The 15792-nt window shown below is 43.0% G+C and overlaps 1 protein-coding gene across 1 annotated transcript; it reads right to left on the reverse strand.

Annotated features, from left to right (window-relative positions):
- Positions 1 to 302: 302 nt before the first annotated feature.
- LOC122558822 (urocortin-3-like) lies at positions 303 to 15365 on the reverse strand. Its single transcript, XM_043707623.2, has 2 exons — positions 15174 to 15365; positions 303 to 870 (listed from the first exon to the last, which is right to left on the reverse strand). Exon 2 carries the CDS (start codon positions 852 to 854, stop codon positions 342 to 344), a length of 513 nt encoding a protein of 170 aa, XP_043563558.2. The 5' UTR covers positions 855 to 870; positions 15174 to 15365; the 3' UTR covers positions 303 to 341.
- Between the last annotated feature and the right edge of the window lie 427 nt (positions 15366 to 15792).

The following is a 15792-nucleotide window of genomic DNA, read 5'->3' on the forward strand; positions in this document are numbered from 1 at the left end:
TCCGTCAGGGGGCTGAGTGTACAGTGATTATATCTCACCCTCCTCCAAACACATTCCTCAAAAGGTACCTCTTTGAATAAGCTTTAAGTCACCTGTCCTGATATTCCCTTGGATGAATCAATAACAAATTGTGTTTGACAAAGTTCATGTGAAAGCATCTTAGGACGTTAAAGCTAACAAATCTTGCCCTGTGTTTGATAAACAGAGCAAAATGCAAAGGAAAAAATCCACCAGAAGTGCTGGAATGGTTCAAGAATAGATTTAATTTGTCTGTTACACAATAAATAATCAGAACATGAATAAAAAGCCACACTTTAGATACAAGTTAATTTTTCTTTTGCTCATTTTCCAATCCGTGCCATCAGAGCAGCATTGGCAGCAGCTTTTGCCCTCATATCTTTTGCCTTGGCAAGGTCAATGAGGATGCTGAGAATGTTGGTGGGCACATCCAGGGACAAGGAGAACCTGGTACCCTTGCTATTCCTCCTGGACAGCAACATCTCCCTCCCCCTCTGCATGTCGAAGGTGTACTGGAATGGCAAGGTGAATGTCCTCCTGGGCCAATAGGTCACCGCATCAAGGGGGCGGACCAATGCGGGGTCTTCACGTTTGACTTGTGAGCGGTCAGGATACCGGTCACTCCCCTCAGCTGCCATGGGGTTTCCGAGACTCGGGTCAAGGATTCGTATGGCCAGCAGGCTTTTCATTTCCTCCTCCTCCTCCTCCATCTTGGCTGTGCTTTCCTCATTGCTGTAGCTGCCCACAAACCTTTCACCCTTGACCTCGTGACCTTTCAGTGACACAAAGGACACGACGAGGAGAATTGAGAGCATCATGAAGCTCTGACTGAACATCCTGGTCTGGTCTGATCTGAAGAGAAAGATAACATCATGAATTTGGCACCAATTAAGGTCCTGAATGCTACAGAAAGGAAACACATTTGAAATTGTTCCACTGCAGAAAGGGGCCATTTGGCCCATCGTGTTTGCACTAGCTCACCGTATAAGTAATTTGCTCATGCCATTCCCCCCCCCCCCTCCCCCATCCATGTAATATGAGCAAGTTTCCAGTCATGCATGGAATTTAAGAGATGCCTGGATAATATGTAAATATTGACAATGACATGTAAATACTACATGGTATTTACTGGAGGAGTTATTAAACCAGTCCTAGAGATAGAAATGGTGTGTCCTGATCTTGACTCTGATCTTTTGGGCCCACCTTGCCCTGACCCAAACACAGTGATCCTATATCCCCAGTTAGGGTGCAATGGCCTCTCGGTGTTCCCAGGCCTTGGTTATTGATCCCGCCAATGTACCCTCTGTCCTAAACCTGGAATTAAACCAAGCTCTCTAAGGTGAATGACAAAAGATCCCAAGTACTATTTGCAGAAGAACATGGGGATTTGTCTCCTTGTTCATATTTTAAAAATTTATTCACAAGATGAGGGCTAAGCCAGTGTTTATTGCCTAGAGGGTTTTTTTTTATTCATTGGATACAGGCGTGACATTTATTGCCCATCCCAGGGGCAGTTAAGAGTCAACCATATTGCTGTGGTTCTGGAGTCACATGTAGGCCAGACCAGGTAAGGACAGTAGATTTTCTTCCTTAAAGGGCACAAGTGTAACAGCTGGGTTTTCTCCCAGCAACCAATACATGGTCCCCGTTAGACTCTTAATCCCAGATTTTTAATTGAATTTAAATTCCATTATCTGCTGTGGCAGGAGGAGAACCCAGGTTCCCAGAACAGTGGGCTGTTAATCCAGGTAGTGATAATATCACTAGGCCATCGCCTCTCCCTGTTCATGTGGATGTCTCAAATAACACAAAGCAAAACATTAACTGGTCATTTATCATATTGCTGTTTGTGAGATCTTGCCATATTTCCTATATTACAAAAGGGAGTGTACTTCGAAAGTATTGAGTGCAAGGAACTTTGGGATAACCTAAGGCATATAAGGATAATATAAAAATGCAGCTTCTTTCTGATGATATATAAATCATATCACATGATATGTTTATATATTAAAAATGAATTATGTAAGGTTGAAGAAAGAAATTGGTTGACAATGAGCCAAAGTTCTCCATAGTCAGTGAGATACTTCCTCTCTCTCTCATGCATCTATCTTTTAGTCAGTTCAAAAATCTTAACATCATGTAGTACAGAAGAGGCCCTTCAGCCCATCGATTCTGTAGTATCATAAATACATTTCGACTTATATTTTCCAACACTCGGCCTATTTCCTCAAATTCTATGAAACTTCAAATGCTCATCCAAGTGCTTTTTAAAGTTTGTGAGATAACCCACCTCAACTACCATCCCAGACAATAATTCCAGACCCCCACTGCTCTCTGGGGGTTAAGAAACCTTTCCTTAAATCCCCTCTAAACCTCCTGCCTTTAACTTGAAAAGGCATCTTGATTTGCAAAAATTGCGAATTGCAATTCTGTACATTCAATCATGACTTTCTCATGGAATCAAAACCCTAGATCACGGGAGAGTAGGCCAAGAGTGCTCCTCTAGTTCCTCAGTGCCTGGTGACACCAGGAGGACACCATGCAGCCCCTGTAACTGTTGTAAAGAGCCTTGGTCAGATTATGAGAGAAAGTGAGGACAACAGATGCCGGTGATCAGTGTCAAAAAGTGTGGTGCTGGAAAAGCACAGGAGATCAGGCAGCATTAGAGGAGCAAGAGACTCGACATTTCAGGCATAAGTCCTTCATCAGATTATGTCTGGAGTAACTGCCTCCAGTTTTAGACCTCATTGTAGGAAGGTTATACTGACTCACCAGAGATTCACCAGAGTAATTATTTATATTATTCTAATGGGAAGTGGGCATTGAATCATAGAAACATGGAAAGTAGGTGCAGGAGTAGGCTATTCGGCCCTTTGAGTCTGCCCCACCATTCAATATGATCATGGCTGGTCATGAAATCTCAGTATCCCATTCCCACCTTCTCCCCATCTCCCTCTCCCCTTTAGCTGCAAGGACCATGTCCAGCTCCCTCTTGAATATATCTAACGAACTGGCTCCTACAGCTTCCTGTGGGAGAGAATTCCACAGGTTCACAACTCTCTGAGTGAAGAAATTCTTCCTCATCTCAGCCCTGAGTGGCTTACCCCTTTTTCTTAGACTGTGACCCCCAACATCAGGAACATTCTTTCCACATCTCTCCTGTCCAGTCCCATCAGGATTTTATATTTTTCCATAAGATCTCCCCTTATTCTTCTAAATTCCAGTGAGTACAAGCCCAGTTGATCCAGTCTTTCCTCGTAGGTCAGTCCTGCCATCCCGGGAATCTGTCTGGTGAAGCTTCACTGGATTCCCTCAATAGCACAAATGTCCCTCCTCAGACTAGGAGACCAAAACTGGACACAGTACTCAAGATGTGGCCTCACCAAGACTCTGTATAACTGCAAAGAGAAAGTGAGGACTGCAGATGCTAGAGATCAGAGTTGAGAGTGTGATGCTGGGAAGGGCAGGTCAGGCAGCATCCGAGGAACAGGAGAATCAACGCTTCAGGTACAAGCCCTTCATCAGGAATTCATCCTCCCATTCCTGAGAAGGGCTTATGTCTGAAAGGTTGATTCTCCTGCTCCTCGGATGCTGCCTGACCTGCTGTGCTTTTCCAGCACCACACTCTCGACCCTGTTTAACTGCAGCAAGTCATCCCTACTCCGATACTCAAATCCTCTCTCTATGAAGGCCAGCATGCCATTAGCGTTCCTCACTGCTTGCTGCACCTGCATGCCAACCTTCAGTGACTGTTCCACAATGACACCCAGGTCTTATTGCAACTCACCTTCTCCTGAACTGCCAATATTCAGATAATAATCTGCCTTCCTGGTTTTGTGACCAATGTGGATAACCTCACATTTATCTACATTATATTGCATTTGCCAAATATTTGCCCACTCAGCCAATCTATCCAAGTCACCCTGCAGCTCCTTAGCATCCTCCTCACATGCCGCCCAGTTTAGTGTCATCTACAAATTCGGAGATATGGCATTCAACTTCTTCATCCAAGTCATTAACGTATATTGTGAATAGCTGAGGTCCCAGCACTGAACCCTGCAGTACCCCATTTGTCACTAGGTTAAAAACAATGACTGCAGATGCTGGAAACCAGATTCTGGATTAGAGTGGTGCTGGAAAAGCACAGCAGTTCAGGCAGCATCCGAGGAGCAGGAAAATCGACGTTTCAGGCAAAAACCCTTCATTAATTCCTGATTTTCCTGCTCCTCGGATGCTGCCTGAACTGCTGTGCTTTCCCAGCACCACTCTAATCCAGAACCCCATTTGTCACTGCCTGGCATTCTGAAAAGGATCGTTTATTTCCAACTCTCTGCTTCCTGTCTGCCAACCAATTCTCTATCCACATCAATACATTAGCACTGATATCATCAGCTTTAATATTCCTTACTAATCTCTTGTGTGGAGCCTTGTCAAAAGCCTTTTGAAAGTCCAGCTACACAGGATCTATTGATTCACCATTGTCTGCTCTACTGGTCACATGCTCAAAAGATTCCAGAAGATTTGTCAAGCATGATGTCCCTTTAGTGAATCCATGCTGACTAGGACCAATTCTATCCCCACTTTCCAAATGCATTTCTGGCAGACCACCAGGCATAGAAAGAAGCCACTGAGTCCACTCTGCTATTCAATGTTAAAAATCACACGACACCAGGTTATCGTCCAACAGGTTTATGTGAAAGTACAAGCTTTCGGAGCACTGCTCCTTCATCAGGTAAGTAATGGGGCAGGATTATAGGACAAACAATTTATAGTAAAAGGTCAAAGTGCAATGTATTGAACAAACCAAGATTGCTGTAAAGTCTTCAATCACTGAGAATGGAGATGCAGGTTTCGATTGATTAATATGTAAATTCCAGAAGTCCTGCTATTCAATGTAATCATGGTTAATCTGATAGTCCTCAAACTCACTTTCCAGCCTTTCTCCATAACCTTTGATTCTCTTACTGATTAAAACTCTGTCAATCTCAGCCTTGAGAACATTTAATGGTCAGTCTCTGCAGCCCCCGTGGCAAAATATTCCACAAATTCACTGCCGTCAGAGAAGAAATTCCTCCTCATTTTTGTCTTAAACATGCGACCGCTTACTCTAAGATTGTACCTTCTGGTCCTAGACTCTTCCTCAAGGGGAAAACAACCTTTCTGCGCCTACCCTGTCAGGTCCCCTAAGAATCTTATATGTTTCAATAAGGTTGCCGCTCAATCTTTCAAACTCCAATGTGTGGCCCAACCTTCTCAATCTCTCCTCATAAGACAGTCACTCCATACCTGGGATCAGTCTCATGAGCCTTCTCTGGACTACCTCCAATGACAGTCTGTCTCTCCTCAGATAAAGGACCCAAACCTTTCACAGGATTCCAGCTATGGTCTGACCAGTGCCTTGTATAGTTTTAGCAAGACCTCTTTACTTTTATTTTTATGCTCCATTCCTTTAAATATTCTATTTGCCTTCCCTATCACCCGTTGACCTTGCATTTTGTGGTTTATGTATGAGAACTCCTAAATCCCTCTATGTGTAGCTTTCTGCAGTTACTTAATCTGCACATTTCCCTGTGCAGACTCTGAGTCAACCTGACCACTTGCCTTCGCTCCCACTTTCGCATCATCAGCAAACTTGGCTATAGTGTTCACTTTCTTCATCTACATCATTAATCTATAATATTGTGAATAATTATTTCTCCAGCACTGATTCTTGTGACACTCCATTAGCTGCAGCTTGCCATCCTGAAAATGTCCCCATTTTCCCAATGATCTGATTTCTATTAGTTAGCCAGTCCTCTACCCATCTTAATGTGATGCCTTCAATTCCATGGGGTCTCATCTTATGAAGTAGCGTACATGTCTTGCCTTACCAAACGTCTTCTGGAAATTCAAATACATTACATCCACCGCTTCCCCTTTATTTATCCTGCTTGTATTCCTCAAAAGAATTCTAATAAATTTGTAAGGCACTACTTCCCCTTTGTAAAGCCAAGCTGACTCTCTTGATTATATTGTTAGAATTCCTACAGTGTGGAAACAGACCCTTCAACCCAACAAGTCCACACTACCCCTCTGAAGAGTATCCCACCCAGACCCATTACCCTACATTTCCACTGACTAATGCACCTAGCCTACACAACCCTGGACACTACAGGCAATTTAGCTTGGCCAATTCACCAAAACTGCACATCTTTGGATTGTGGGAGGAAACCCACACAGACACTGGGGGGAGCGTGCGAACTCCACATAGTCACCTGAGGCTAGAATCAAACCTGGGTCCTTGGTGCTGTGAGGCAGCAGTGCTAACCACTGAGCCACCATGCCAGTATAGAGCATATGTATTTATACTCTACTATTACATACTTTATAATCATGCTGTGGAGGTGCCCATGTTAGACTGGGGTGAACAAAGTTAAAAGTCACACAACACCAGGTTATAGTCCAACAGGTTTATTTGGAAGCACTAGCTTTCAGAGTCCTGCTCCTTCATCAGGTAGCTAGTGGAGCAGGATCATAGGACACAGAATTTATAGCAAAAGATCATAGTGTCATTCACTGATGGTTTGTTCAATCAGTGTATGACACTTTGATCTTCTGTTGTAATTTCTGTGTCCTATGATCCTACTCCACTAGCTACCTGACAAAGTAGCAGGGCTCTGAAAGCTTGTACTTCCAAATAAACCTGTTGGGCTCTCACCTGGTGTCATGTGATTTTTAACTTTATCCTTTATAACACGTTGGTGGCTCAGTGGTTAGCACTCCTGCCTCACAGCACCAAGGACTTGCGTTTGATTCCAGCCTTGGGAGATTGTCAGTGTGGAGTTTGCACCTTCTCCCCGTATCTGTGTGGGTTTCCTCCAGGTGTTCGGGTTTCCTCCCACAGTCCAAAGACGTGCTGGTTGGGTGGGTTGGCCATGCTAAATAGCCACATTGTGTCCAGAGATGTGCAGGCCACGTGGATTGTCCAATGGAAATGCAGGGTTACAGGGATAGAGTGGGATGCCCTTCAGAGGGCGAATGCAGATGGGCCAAATGGCCTTGATCTGCAATGCAGTGATTCTATAATAAGCTCTGACATTTTCCCAATATCGTCAAAAGGAAGAAGGCAGCTTATGTAAAGTGGAGGAAGCAAGGATCTAGCACAGCTTTACAGGATTACAGGCTTATAAGAAAGGAGCTCAGAAATAGATTGAGGAGAGCCAGGAGGGGGCACAAAAAAGGCTTGGCAGGAAGGATTAGGGAGAACCCAAAGGCATTTTACTCATACATGTGGAATAAGAGAATCATCAGGGAAAAGGTAAGGCCAGTCAGAGATAGCGTAGGGAACTTGAGCGTGGAGTCTGAGCAGATTGGGGAAGTCCTAAATGAGTTTTTTGTTTCACTTTTCACAAAGGAAAGGGACCTTGTTGTGAATGAGAACTTTGAGGAGCTGGGAAATAGGCTTGAACAGATCAAGATTGATGAAATTCAGGTGCTGGAAATTTTAGCAAACATTAAGATTGATAAGTCCCCAGGGCCAGACCAGATTTATCCTAGGCTGCTCTGGGAAGCGAGAAAGGAGGTTGCTAAGCCGCTGGTGAAGATCTTTGCTTCCTCACTCTCCACAGGAATTGTACTGGAGGATTGGAGGAAGGCAAATGTTGTTCCTCTTTTCAAGAAGGGGAATAGGGAAATCCTTGGCATTTACAAATCAGTCAGTCTTACGTCTGTGGTCATCAAGGTCTTGGAAAGAATTCTGAGGGATAGGAAGTTCTTTGAGGAGGTGATGAGACAGGTCAATGAAGGTTGAGCAGTGGATGTGGTGTATATGGATTTCAGCAAGGCATTTAATAAGGTTCCCCATGGTAGGCTCATTCATAAAGTCAGGAGGTATGGAATACAGGGAGATTTGTCTGTCTGGATTCAGAATTGATTGGCTGACAGAAGGCAGAGAGTGGTTGTAGATGGAAAGTATTCTGCCTGGAGGTGATTGATGAGTGGTGTTCCACAGGGCTTTGTTCTTGGGCTTCTTCTCTTTGTAGTTTTTATAAATGATTTGGATGAGGAGGTTGAGGGGTGGATTAGTAAATTTGCTGATGACATAAAGGTTGGTGGTGCCAATGATAGTATCGAGGACTATTGTAGGCTGCAGTGCGACATAGACGGGATGCAGAGCTGGGCTGAGAAATGACAGATGGAGTTCAACCTGGATAAAGGCTAAGTGATGCATTTTAGAAGGTTGAACTTGAATACTGAATACAGGATTAAAGACAGGATTCTTGGCAGTGTGGAGGAACAGAGGGATATTGGTGTTCAAGTGCATAGATCCCTCAAAGTTGCCACCCAAGTGGATAGGGTTGTTAAGAAAGCATATGGTGTTTTGGCTTTCATTAACAGGGGGTCGTGTTTAGGAGCCACGAGGTTTTACTGCAGCTTTACAAGTCCTTGGATGAGACCACACTTGGAATATTGTGTCCAGTTCTGGTCGCCCTACTATAGGAAAGATACAGAGGTTTTGGAGAGGGTGCAGAGAAGGTTTACCAGGATGCTGCCTGGACTGGAGGGCTTGTCTTATGAAGAGAAGTTGACTAAACACAGAGGTTTCTCGCTGGAGAGAAGGAGGAAGAGAGGTGACCTGATCGAGGTATACAAGATAATGAGAGGCATGGATAGAGTCAATAGCTAGAGACTTTCCTCCAGGGCAGGATTGACTGGCACAAGGGGTCTAGTTTTAAGATATTAGGAGGAAGGTATAAAGGGGACATCAGAGGTAGGTTCTTTACGCAGAGAGTTGTGAATGCATGGAATGTGTTGCCAGCTGTAGTGGTGGAAGCAGAGTCATTAGGGACATTTAAACGACTGCTGGACACGCACATGGACAGCAATGAATAGAGGGGTGCGTAGGTTAGGTTATTTTAGTTTAGATTAGGAATAATCCTTGGCACAACATCGTGGGCCGTAGGGCCTGTTCTGTTCTGTGCTGTACCTTTCTATGTTCTGTTTTCTATGTTCAATGACAGGCCTTAGTCTAAATGGCCTATAGTTACTAGTTTTTGTCTCCTTTCTTGTTTAAATAAAAAAAAGTGTTACATTTTAATGTTTAATCCTCAAGGACTTTTCCAGATTCTGAGAATTCTTGAAAGATTACTACCAGTGCATCCATTATCTCTATAGCTACTTCCTGAAATATCCTAGGATGCATTCCATTAGCCCACTTTTGCTCTAGTAATAGTTATTATATTTATTTGCATAATTTTGGAATTCTATTAGTGTCTTCTACTGTAGAGTATTCATTAATCCCTCTACCATTTCCCGTTTCTCATTCTCTAAGAGCCCACATTAACTTTGGCCTCTCTTTCTTCCTTCTTATATATTTAAAGAAGCTCTTACCATCCATCTTGATATTAATTGCAAGTTTGCTCTCAAAGTTTATCTTCTCCCTCCCTCTTTACTTTTTTCTTGATTGCTTTTTGTTTTTAAAACTTTCCTAAATCCTCTGGCTTATCACTAATCTTCGTCACATCATATGTTTTAAACTTTAATTTGATTCCATCCTTGACTTACCTGGTTAACCACAGTTGGCTTATACCCTTCTCAAAATCCTTCTTTTTAACTGAAATATATCTTTATTGTGAACCATAAGCTATTTTCCTAAATGTCTTCATTTGTTCCTTAACCATCTTTGCCGTTAAACCCCTTTCATCGTCTACTCCAGCCAGCTCTGAACTAATTTCTTTGTAATTATTCTCATTTTAAGTTCAACACAGTTGGTTTCAAACCAGGTAACCCCCTCTCATATTGAATGCTCAAGTCTACTGTGTTATGGTCACTATTTCCAGGGGGATGTTTTTCCCTGACATTGGTTATTAAACCTGCCTCATTATGCACCACCAGATCCATAATAGCCTGGCTGGATTCACAACATATTGTTCTAGGAAGCTGTCCTGAATACACTCTGTGAATTAACGATTTTTGAGAAGATTTGTAGCTCAGGTTGTTGATAAATCTATAAGTTAGCTCGCTGAGCTTGAAAGCTTGTATTCAGACATTTTGTCACCATGACTGGATAATATCATCAGTGAGAGTCTCTGGTGAAGTGCTGGTGGTATGTACCACCTCTCTATTTATAGATCTTAGTTTCTTAAGGTGGGTGATTTCTGGTTTTGTTTTTCAAGGGAAGGTAGTTAGGATCTAAATCGATGTGTTTATTGATGGAGTTCTGGTTAGAATGCCATGCCTGTAAGAATTCTCAAACATGTCTTTGTTTCACCGCTCCTCGGATATGTGTGTTGTCCCAGTCAAAGTGGTGTCCTTCTTTGTCTGTATGTATAGAAATTAGTGAGAGTGGGTTGTGTCCTTTGGCAGCCAGTTGGTGTTCATGTATCCTGTTGGCAATTTCCTGCTAGTTTGTCCGACGTAGTGTTTTTTTTCACAGTTCTTGCATGGTATCTTGTAAATAGCATTAGTTTTGCAGGTGGTATCTAATGGATCCTTTAAGTTCATTAGTCATTGTTTAAGTCTGTGAATGCTTCCTCATGGCTTCCTCTACCAATGTGACTACCCCAATCTATATGAAGATTAAAGTCATCCATTATTAATGCCCTAATTATCTCTTTATTTATTCTCTGTCCTGCTGTACAGCTATTGTTGGACGGCCAATGTACACTATTCCTGCCAGTGTTTTCTTTCTCTTCTCATTTCTTATCATAGCCTTATGAATTCTACATCTTCTGATTTAAGATCACTTCTTGCTATTTGTAATGATTGGAACCATTGACTATAAGATCCTTTATTGGGGTTGTTAAACTGGGGCCAATCAGAGATCCCTGGCTGACCAATATACCCAGGGGAGAGGTGGGCACCACGAGGTGTGGAGTGTTTCATTTTCCCCTCCAATTGTATTTTGATTTAGTCCCTGATTTCCCCTTCACCCTTTGTCACTGGCCACTTGGGTGTTTCCTTTCTTCCTGTGGTGGAAATTGAATAAAGATTTGTAAACCTTGTGTCTTTTACTGTGTCTCACACCTACACACACACACACCATAGGTGCTGGGGAAAATATAAGCACTACCACCTGACTGTGGTAGTGCGGGGGTGAAGGAGAGAAAATATATAACCAGGAGATTAGAATCTCCGCATTTGTGAAAAATAACTATAACCAGGGGAGAGGTGGGCACCACGAGGTGTGGAGTGTTTTATTTTCCCCTCTGATTGTATTTTGATTTAGTCCCCGTCCTCTCCTTCACCTTTATGATCACGCAGCATTGCCCTTCATTGAGAAGGGTTCTGCTTGTCACTGGCCACTAGTGTGTTTCCTTTCTTCCTGGTGGTGGTAAATGAATAAAGACTTATACATCTGTTAGTCTTCACTGTGCCCTACACCTGCACGCACACATCATGGGTGCTGGGGAAATTAAGTACTACCACTGTTAGGCAGTAGTGCGGGGCTTTAGGAAAAAGAAGAAAAGAAAATACAACCAGGGGATTCAGAACCTCCTCAGTTCAGGGGACTGACTCTAAACTGGCTGTCCACAGCCAGTGTACTGTGCCCTAGTAAATAAAGGGTTATACAACCAGAGGATTTAGAATCTCCTCAGTTCAGGGGACTGACCCCGGGCCAGTGTACTGTGCACAAGTAAATAAAGGGTGACTTAGTGATGGGATCCCAGCCTCTGTGCAGTTATTTCACTATTGTACTTATTCTATCCCATAACACTGCTGGTCCACCACCCTTTACTCTCTGCCTGTCCTTTCTGAAAGTCAAAGATCCCTGAATATTTAGTTCCTAGCTTTGACCTCAGTGCAGTCTTGTCTCTGCAATGGCTGTGAGATTACATCCATTAACTGAACTCATTTTGTTCTGAATACTCTGTGCATTCAATTAAAGAGCTATTAATTTCGCCTTTTTTTTGACCATTTTTCGTTCTTTGTCCTGATTGGCTTTTGTTTTTCTATGTTTGTGGAATCTGTTTGTATACACTGAATATCATTATTCAAATAAATGCCCTATATTACTGCCATATCGGCTTACTCTGTAAGCTTATTATTCCTCTCTCTCAAGCCCTCTATTGGTTTATCTCCCCTCTGCAGCGATTTTATTCCCAGCAAGGTTCCAATGAAACTTATCCCACTAGAACAGCTCCCTTCCAGCCCAGTGTTAAGTCAATGTCTCACAAATGTAAACCCATCCACCACCACCAATCTCTCGCCCACCCCTAATTGACCTTGAATTAGTGGCATGTTAGGTCATCTAAAAGTCAACCACATTACTGTGAGTCTGGAGTCACTTGCAGGTTAGGCTTCCTTACCTCTTTAGCAAATCAGGTTTTACAACAACAATTGGTGGCTTCATGGCTACCATCAATGATAACTAGCTTTCAATGTTCTGTTGATGGAAGCCAAATTCTATCAACTGCTGTGGTGGGATTTGAACCTATATCTGAAAATCATCAGACCGAGCCTCTAGATTATGAGCCCAGTGACATCACCACTATGCCATTAGCAAAAGTACAGGGTATGAAAGGGTTAAGTAATGAAGAAAATGCCCCCAAGTATAACAGATAGAAGGGCTCTCTATTCAAAGTGTTTAAAATCTTTAAAACATTCAATAGAATATATAAACCAAAACTATTTCCCTTCATAAGAAGATCAAAAATAAGGGGATAAAGATTGAAAGTTAGGACTATGCCATTTTGGACAGGAATCGGGAAGCACATTTCAGACAAAGCAAAGGAAATCTGGAATTCACTCCCCCTGCCCAACCCCCCAAAAAAGACTGTGAATGTTTTCAAGAGGAAAATCAATAGATTTTCATTGGCTAAGGATATGAGGGGATATGGAGTGAATCGAGAGTATGGTACTGGAAAAGCACAGCAGGTCAGGAATTCCTAATGAAGGGCTTATGCCTGTAACCTTGATTCTCCTGCTCCCCGGATGCTGCCTGACCTGCTGTGCTTGTCCAGCACCACTCTAATCTCGACGGAATTGTGTCTGTCAATGCTGTTCAGAGTGCAGTAAAATCAGAGGTTGCCCGAGCCTGGCCCACACATAAATATCATTGTGGCTTACCCTCTACCCCTTCTTCCTGGTTTCAGCAACAAAAAGTGATTCACTGTTCTCTTGGTTATGCAGACACTATCTTGCTGGGTCGTCCACACCATATATTCCTTTATCTCCCTGCCATACTTACTGAATCTCTGTGGTTAATTCACCTCCTGAGTTCATGTCCACAACCCGTGTTTAACACTTACAGTTGAAGCGGATTATTTACTTGGCTTGGGTTTACCTGTGGCCTCAGAACCTTTCATTAGACTGGCTGTTTTAACCCACCGCCGCATTCCTGACGTCCTTACACTCTTACTGATAGCTTGGGTGTCTGATGCCTAGCCCCTCCATCTCACCCTCTTCATCACTGGACTGTTTGCACTGTCTCCAGGCTGAAGAATGCCAAAGAAACCGAATCAAACGCTGGCCATTCTGGCCATCAAGCCTGCTCTGTCATGTCTGATATGGCCTTACTTCCACACTCTTGCCTCTGCCCTTTAACCCTTGCTCCCTTGACAATCAAAAATCTACCTAACTCAGCCTTGGAAGTATTCATAAAATCCCTACACTATGGAAGCAAGCCACTCAGCCCGTGCTAACTCTCCAAAAAGCATCCCACCCAATCCCTGCATTTCCCATGGTTAATCCACTTAGCCTGCACATCTTTGGACTGTGGGAGGAAACCCATGCGGACACGGGGGAGAGCATGCAAACTCCACACAGGCAGTTTACTCAAGGGTGGAATCAAACCCGGTGCTGTGAGGCAGCAGTGATAACCACTGAGGCACCGTGCGACTCCTGTATTCACTTACTCATTCTCTACTGGTTTATGTGAAAAATAATTCCAAGCACTAATCGTCCACTCAGAAGGAACTCCTCTTCATTTCTGTATTAAACGGAAGAATTTGGATTTTGAAATTGTACCCCAGATCTAGACTTCCCAATAAGACTGTTTCCTTTCAGTATCCATCTCACCAATCCCCCTCAGAATCTTCTATACTTAAACAAAGTGCTTTATAATGCTGTACCATTGTCCTATGTACATACTCACTGTAACACAGCGCTTCGATTTCAAATGTTTGATTGGGATTTTGGACGGCGTGTTTCCACAATTAATTACAGCAATTTAAGGTCGATTCTACAGGGATGCGTTTGTAAGTATATGTTTCACAATGAGACTTAGACTTCCCTGCTGTTCTGTTAGCCCTCCGTGGTCTCTGCACTCCCCTGATCCTGGTCCCTTGTGTATTCCTGACTTCAACTGTTCCACTATTGGTGCCCCCTGCCTCCCCCATCTTGCACCATCCTCCCTCAGCATCTCTACCTCACTCCTCCTTGCACACAGCTATATAATCATCTTCTGATGGGGACCTGTACCCAGAACTCCCTCCCTCAGGCTCTATGTCAAACCTTGTCTGTTAGCACTGCTGCTGAACTACTTGCGATGGGGTGCTACGTAAGTGCAACTTGTTGTTGTAAATTGGCACCCGACTGGGCTTGTGATTTCTTAGTGTGGGTTGGGGGGGGGGGGGGGGGGGAGCATTTTCTTCTGCTACAAAGTGTGTGTGTCAACCCACAGCAGGTAGACTTCAGCGGATCAAGAAGGCAGCTCATCCCCACCTTCTCAAGGGGAAACTAGGGACGGGGAGTAAATACTGGACCTGCCCACATCCGAGGAGTGATTAAAACAAAAACAGAGTTAGTGCAGTTTGAGATCTGCACTCTGCACGTTCCCCTTCAATGGAATACTTCCATTTGGCCATTACCACAGTTCTGCTTGTAGCAAGATTCACTTCCAGTATTAAATGGAAAAAGATATCCACTCTCCAAGGCATAAAAGTGTTTCTAAATTCTCATTCCCATACACTGTATCCAACACCAACGCAATTAAAAATAATCAACTGAATAAAACCTGACATTTATTTTTCACAATACACAAATAGCATGTATTTACAAACTTCACTAAGAGTGACTCTACAGAAACAAAAGCATTAAAAACAATTAGTTTCTTAGAGACCACTCGCATAAACTGAGGCTGAAATTGATCAGCTACTCTGTGGCTCCTTAGAGTAACTTTGAAAAATAGTTTATGTTTCTTTTTTTTTCTCGCAAAAAAATCAGATAACCCTTACCAGTGGTTGGTTGCTTGTTGAGAAAATTCCTGTGCGTGTTAGCTTTCTCGGACAGATCAGATGTAACCAGCGTCTCTCCGCCTCAATGAACCTGCTTGATTTATATTTTCAGATTCCAGCTTCCAGATCTCATCTCTCTCTCTCTCTCTTTGTCCTCTCTTGGGGTCTAACACAAGCGCTCGTCATGTAACTATTTTCCTCTTACGTAGGAATGTGGTTAACTAGCACACACAAACACACACAATCGTTAAAAGTATGAGATAAAGATGCATTGCAGTTTTCTAACAGACCAATTTAGATCCTTCTATTCTGATTGTCACGCTGTTTGCCAGCCAAATAACATCCTCTGTCTCCCATCGTCCATTTCCCCAGAGGACCGGCCACAATTGGAAAAGACATTACCACGCAATTGCATAAAAGTAAGGTGCTGTGGTTGCTGGAGATTGGGGATAGAACAAAACAGAAAGTTTTTAAAGCAGAATTACAGCACCTGTGGAGAAAGAAACCTTTGGAGTCCAATATTACTCTTGCTTTAAGCTTATCTTTATTTCAACTGCAGTTAACATATTTATTTCCATAAAAACTCAGCCTAACGTAAACCCATCAATCTCAGTTTTCA

This window comes from Chiloscyllium plagiosum, unplaced genomic scaffold (genome assembly GCF_037043375.1).
Source record: "Chiloscyllium plagiosum isolate Xiang-an unplaced genomic scaffold, Cpla_swu_hap1 HiC_scaffold_14, whole genome shotgun sequence".
Taxonomy (NCBI): Eukaryota; Metazoa; Chordata; class Chondrichthyes; order Orectolobiformes; family Hemiscylliidae; genus Chiloscyllium; species Chiloscyllium plagiosum.

Excerpts from the sequence above, each read along its gene's own strand:
- LOC122558822 (XM_043707623.2), bottom strand. The coding sequence starts at position 854 with ATGTTCAGTCAGAGCTTCATGATGCTCTCAATTCTCCTCGTCGTGTCC.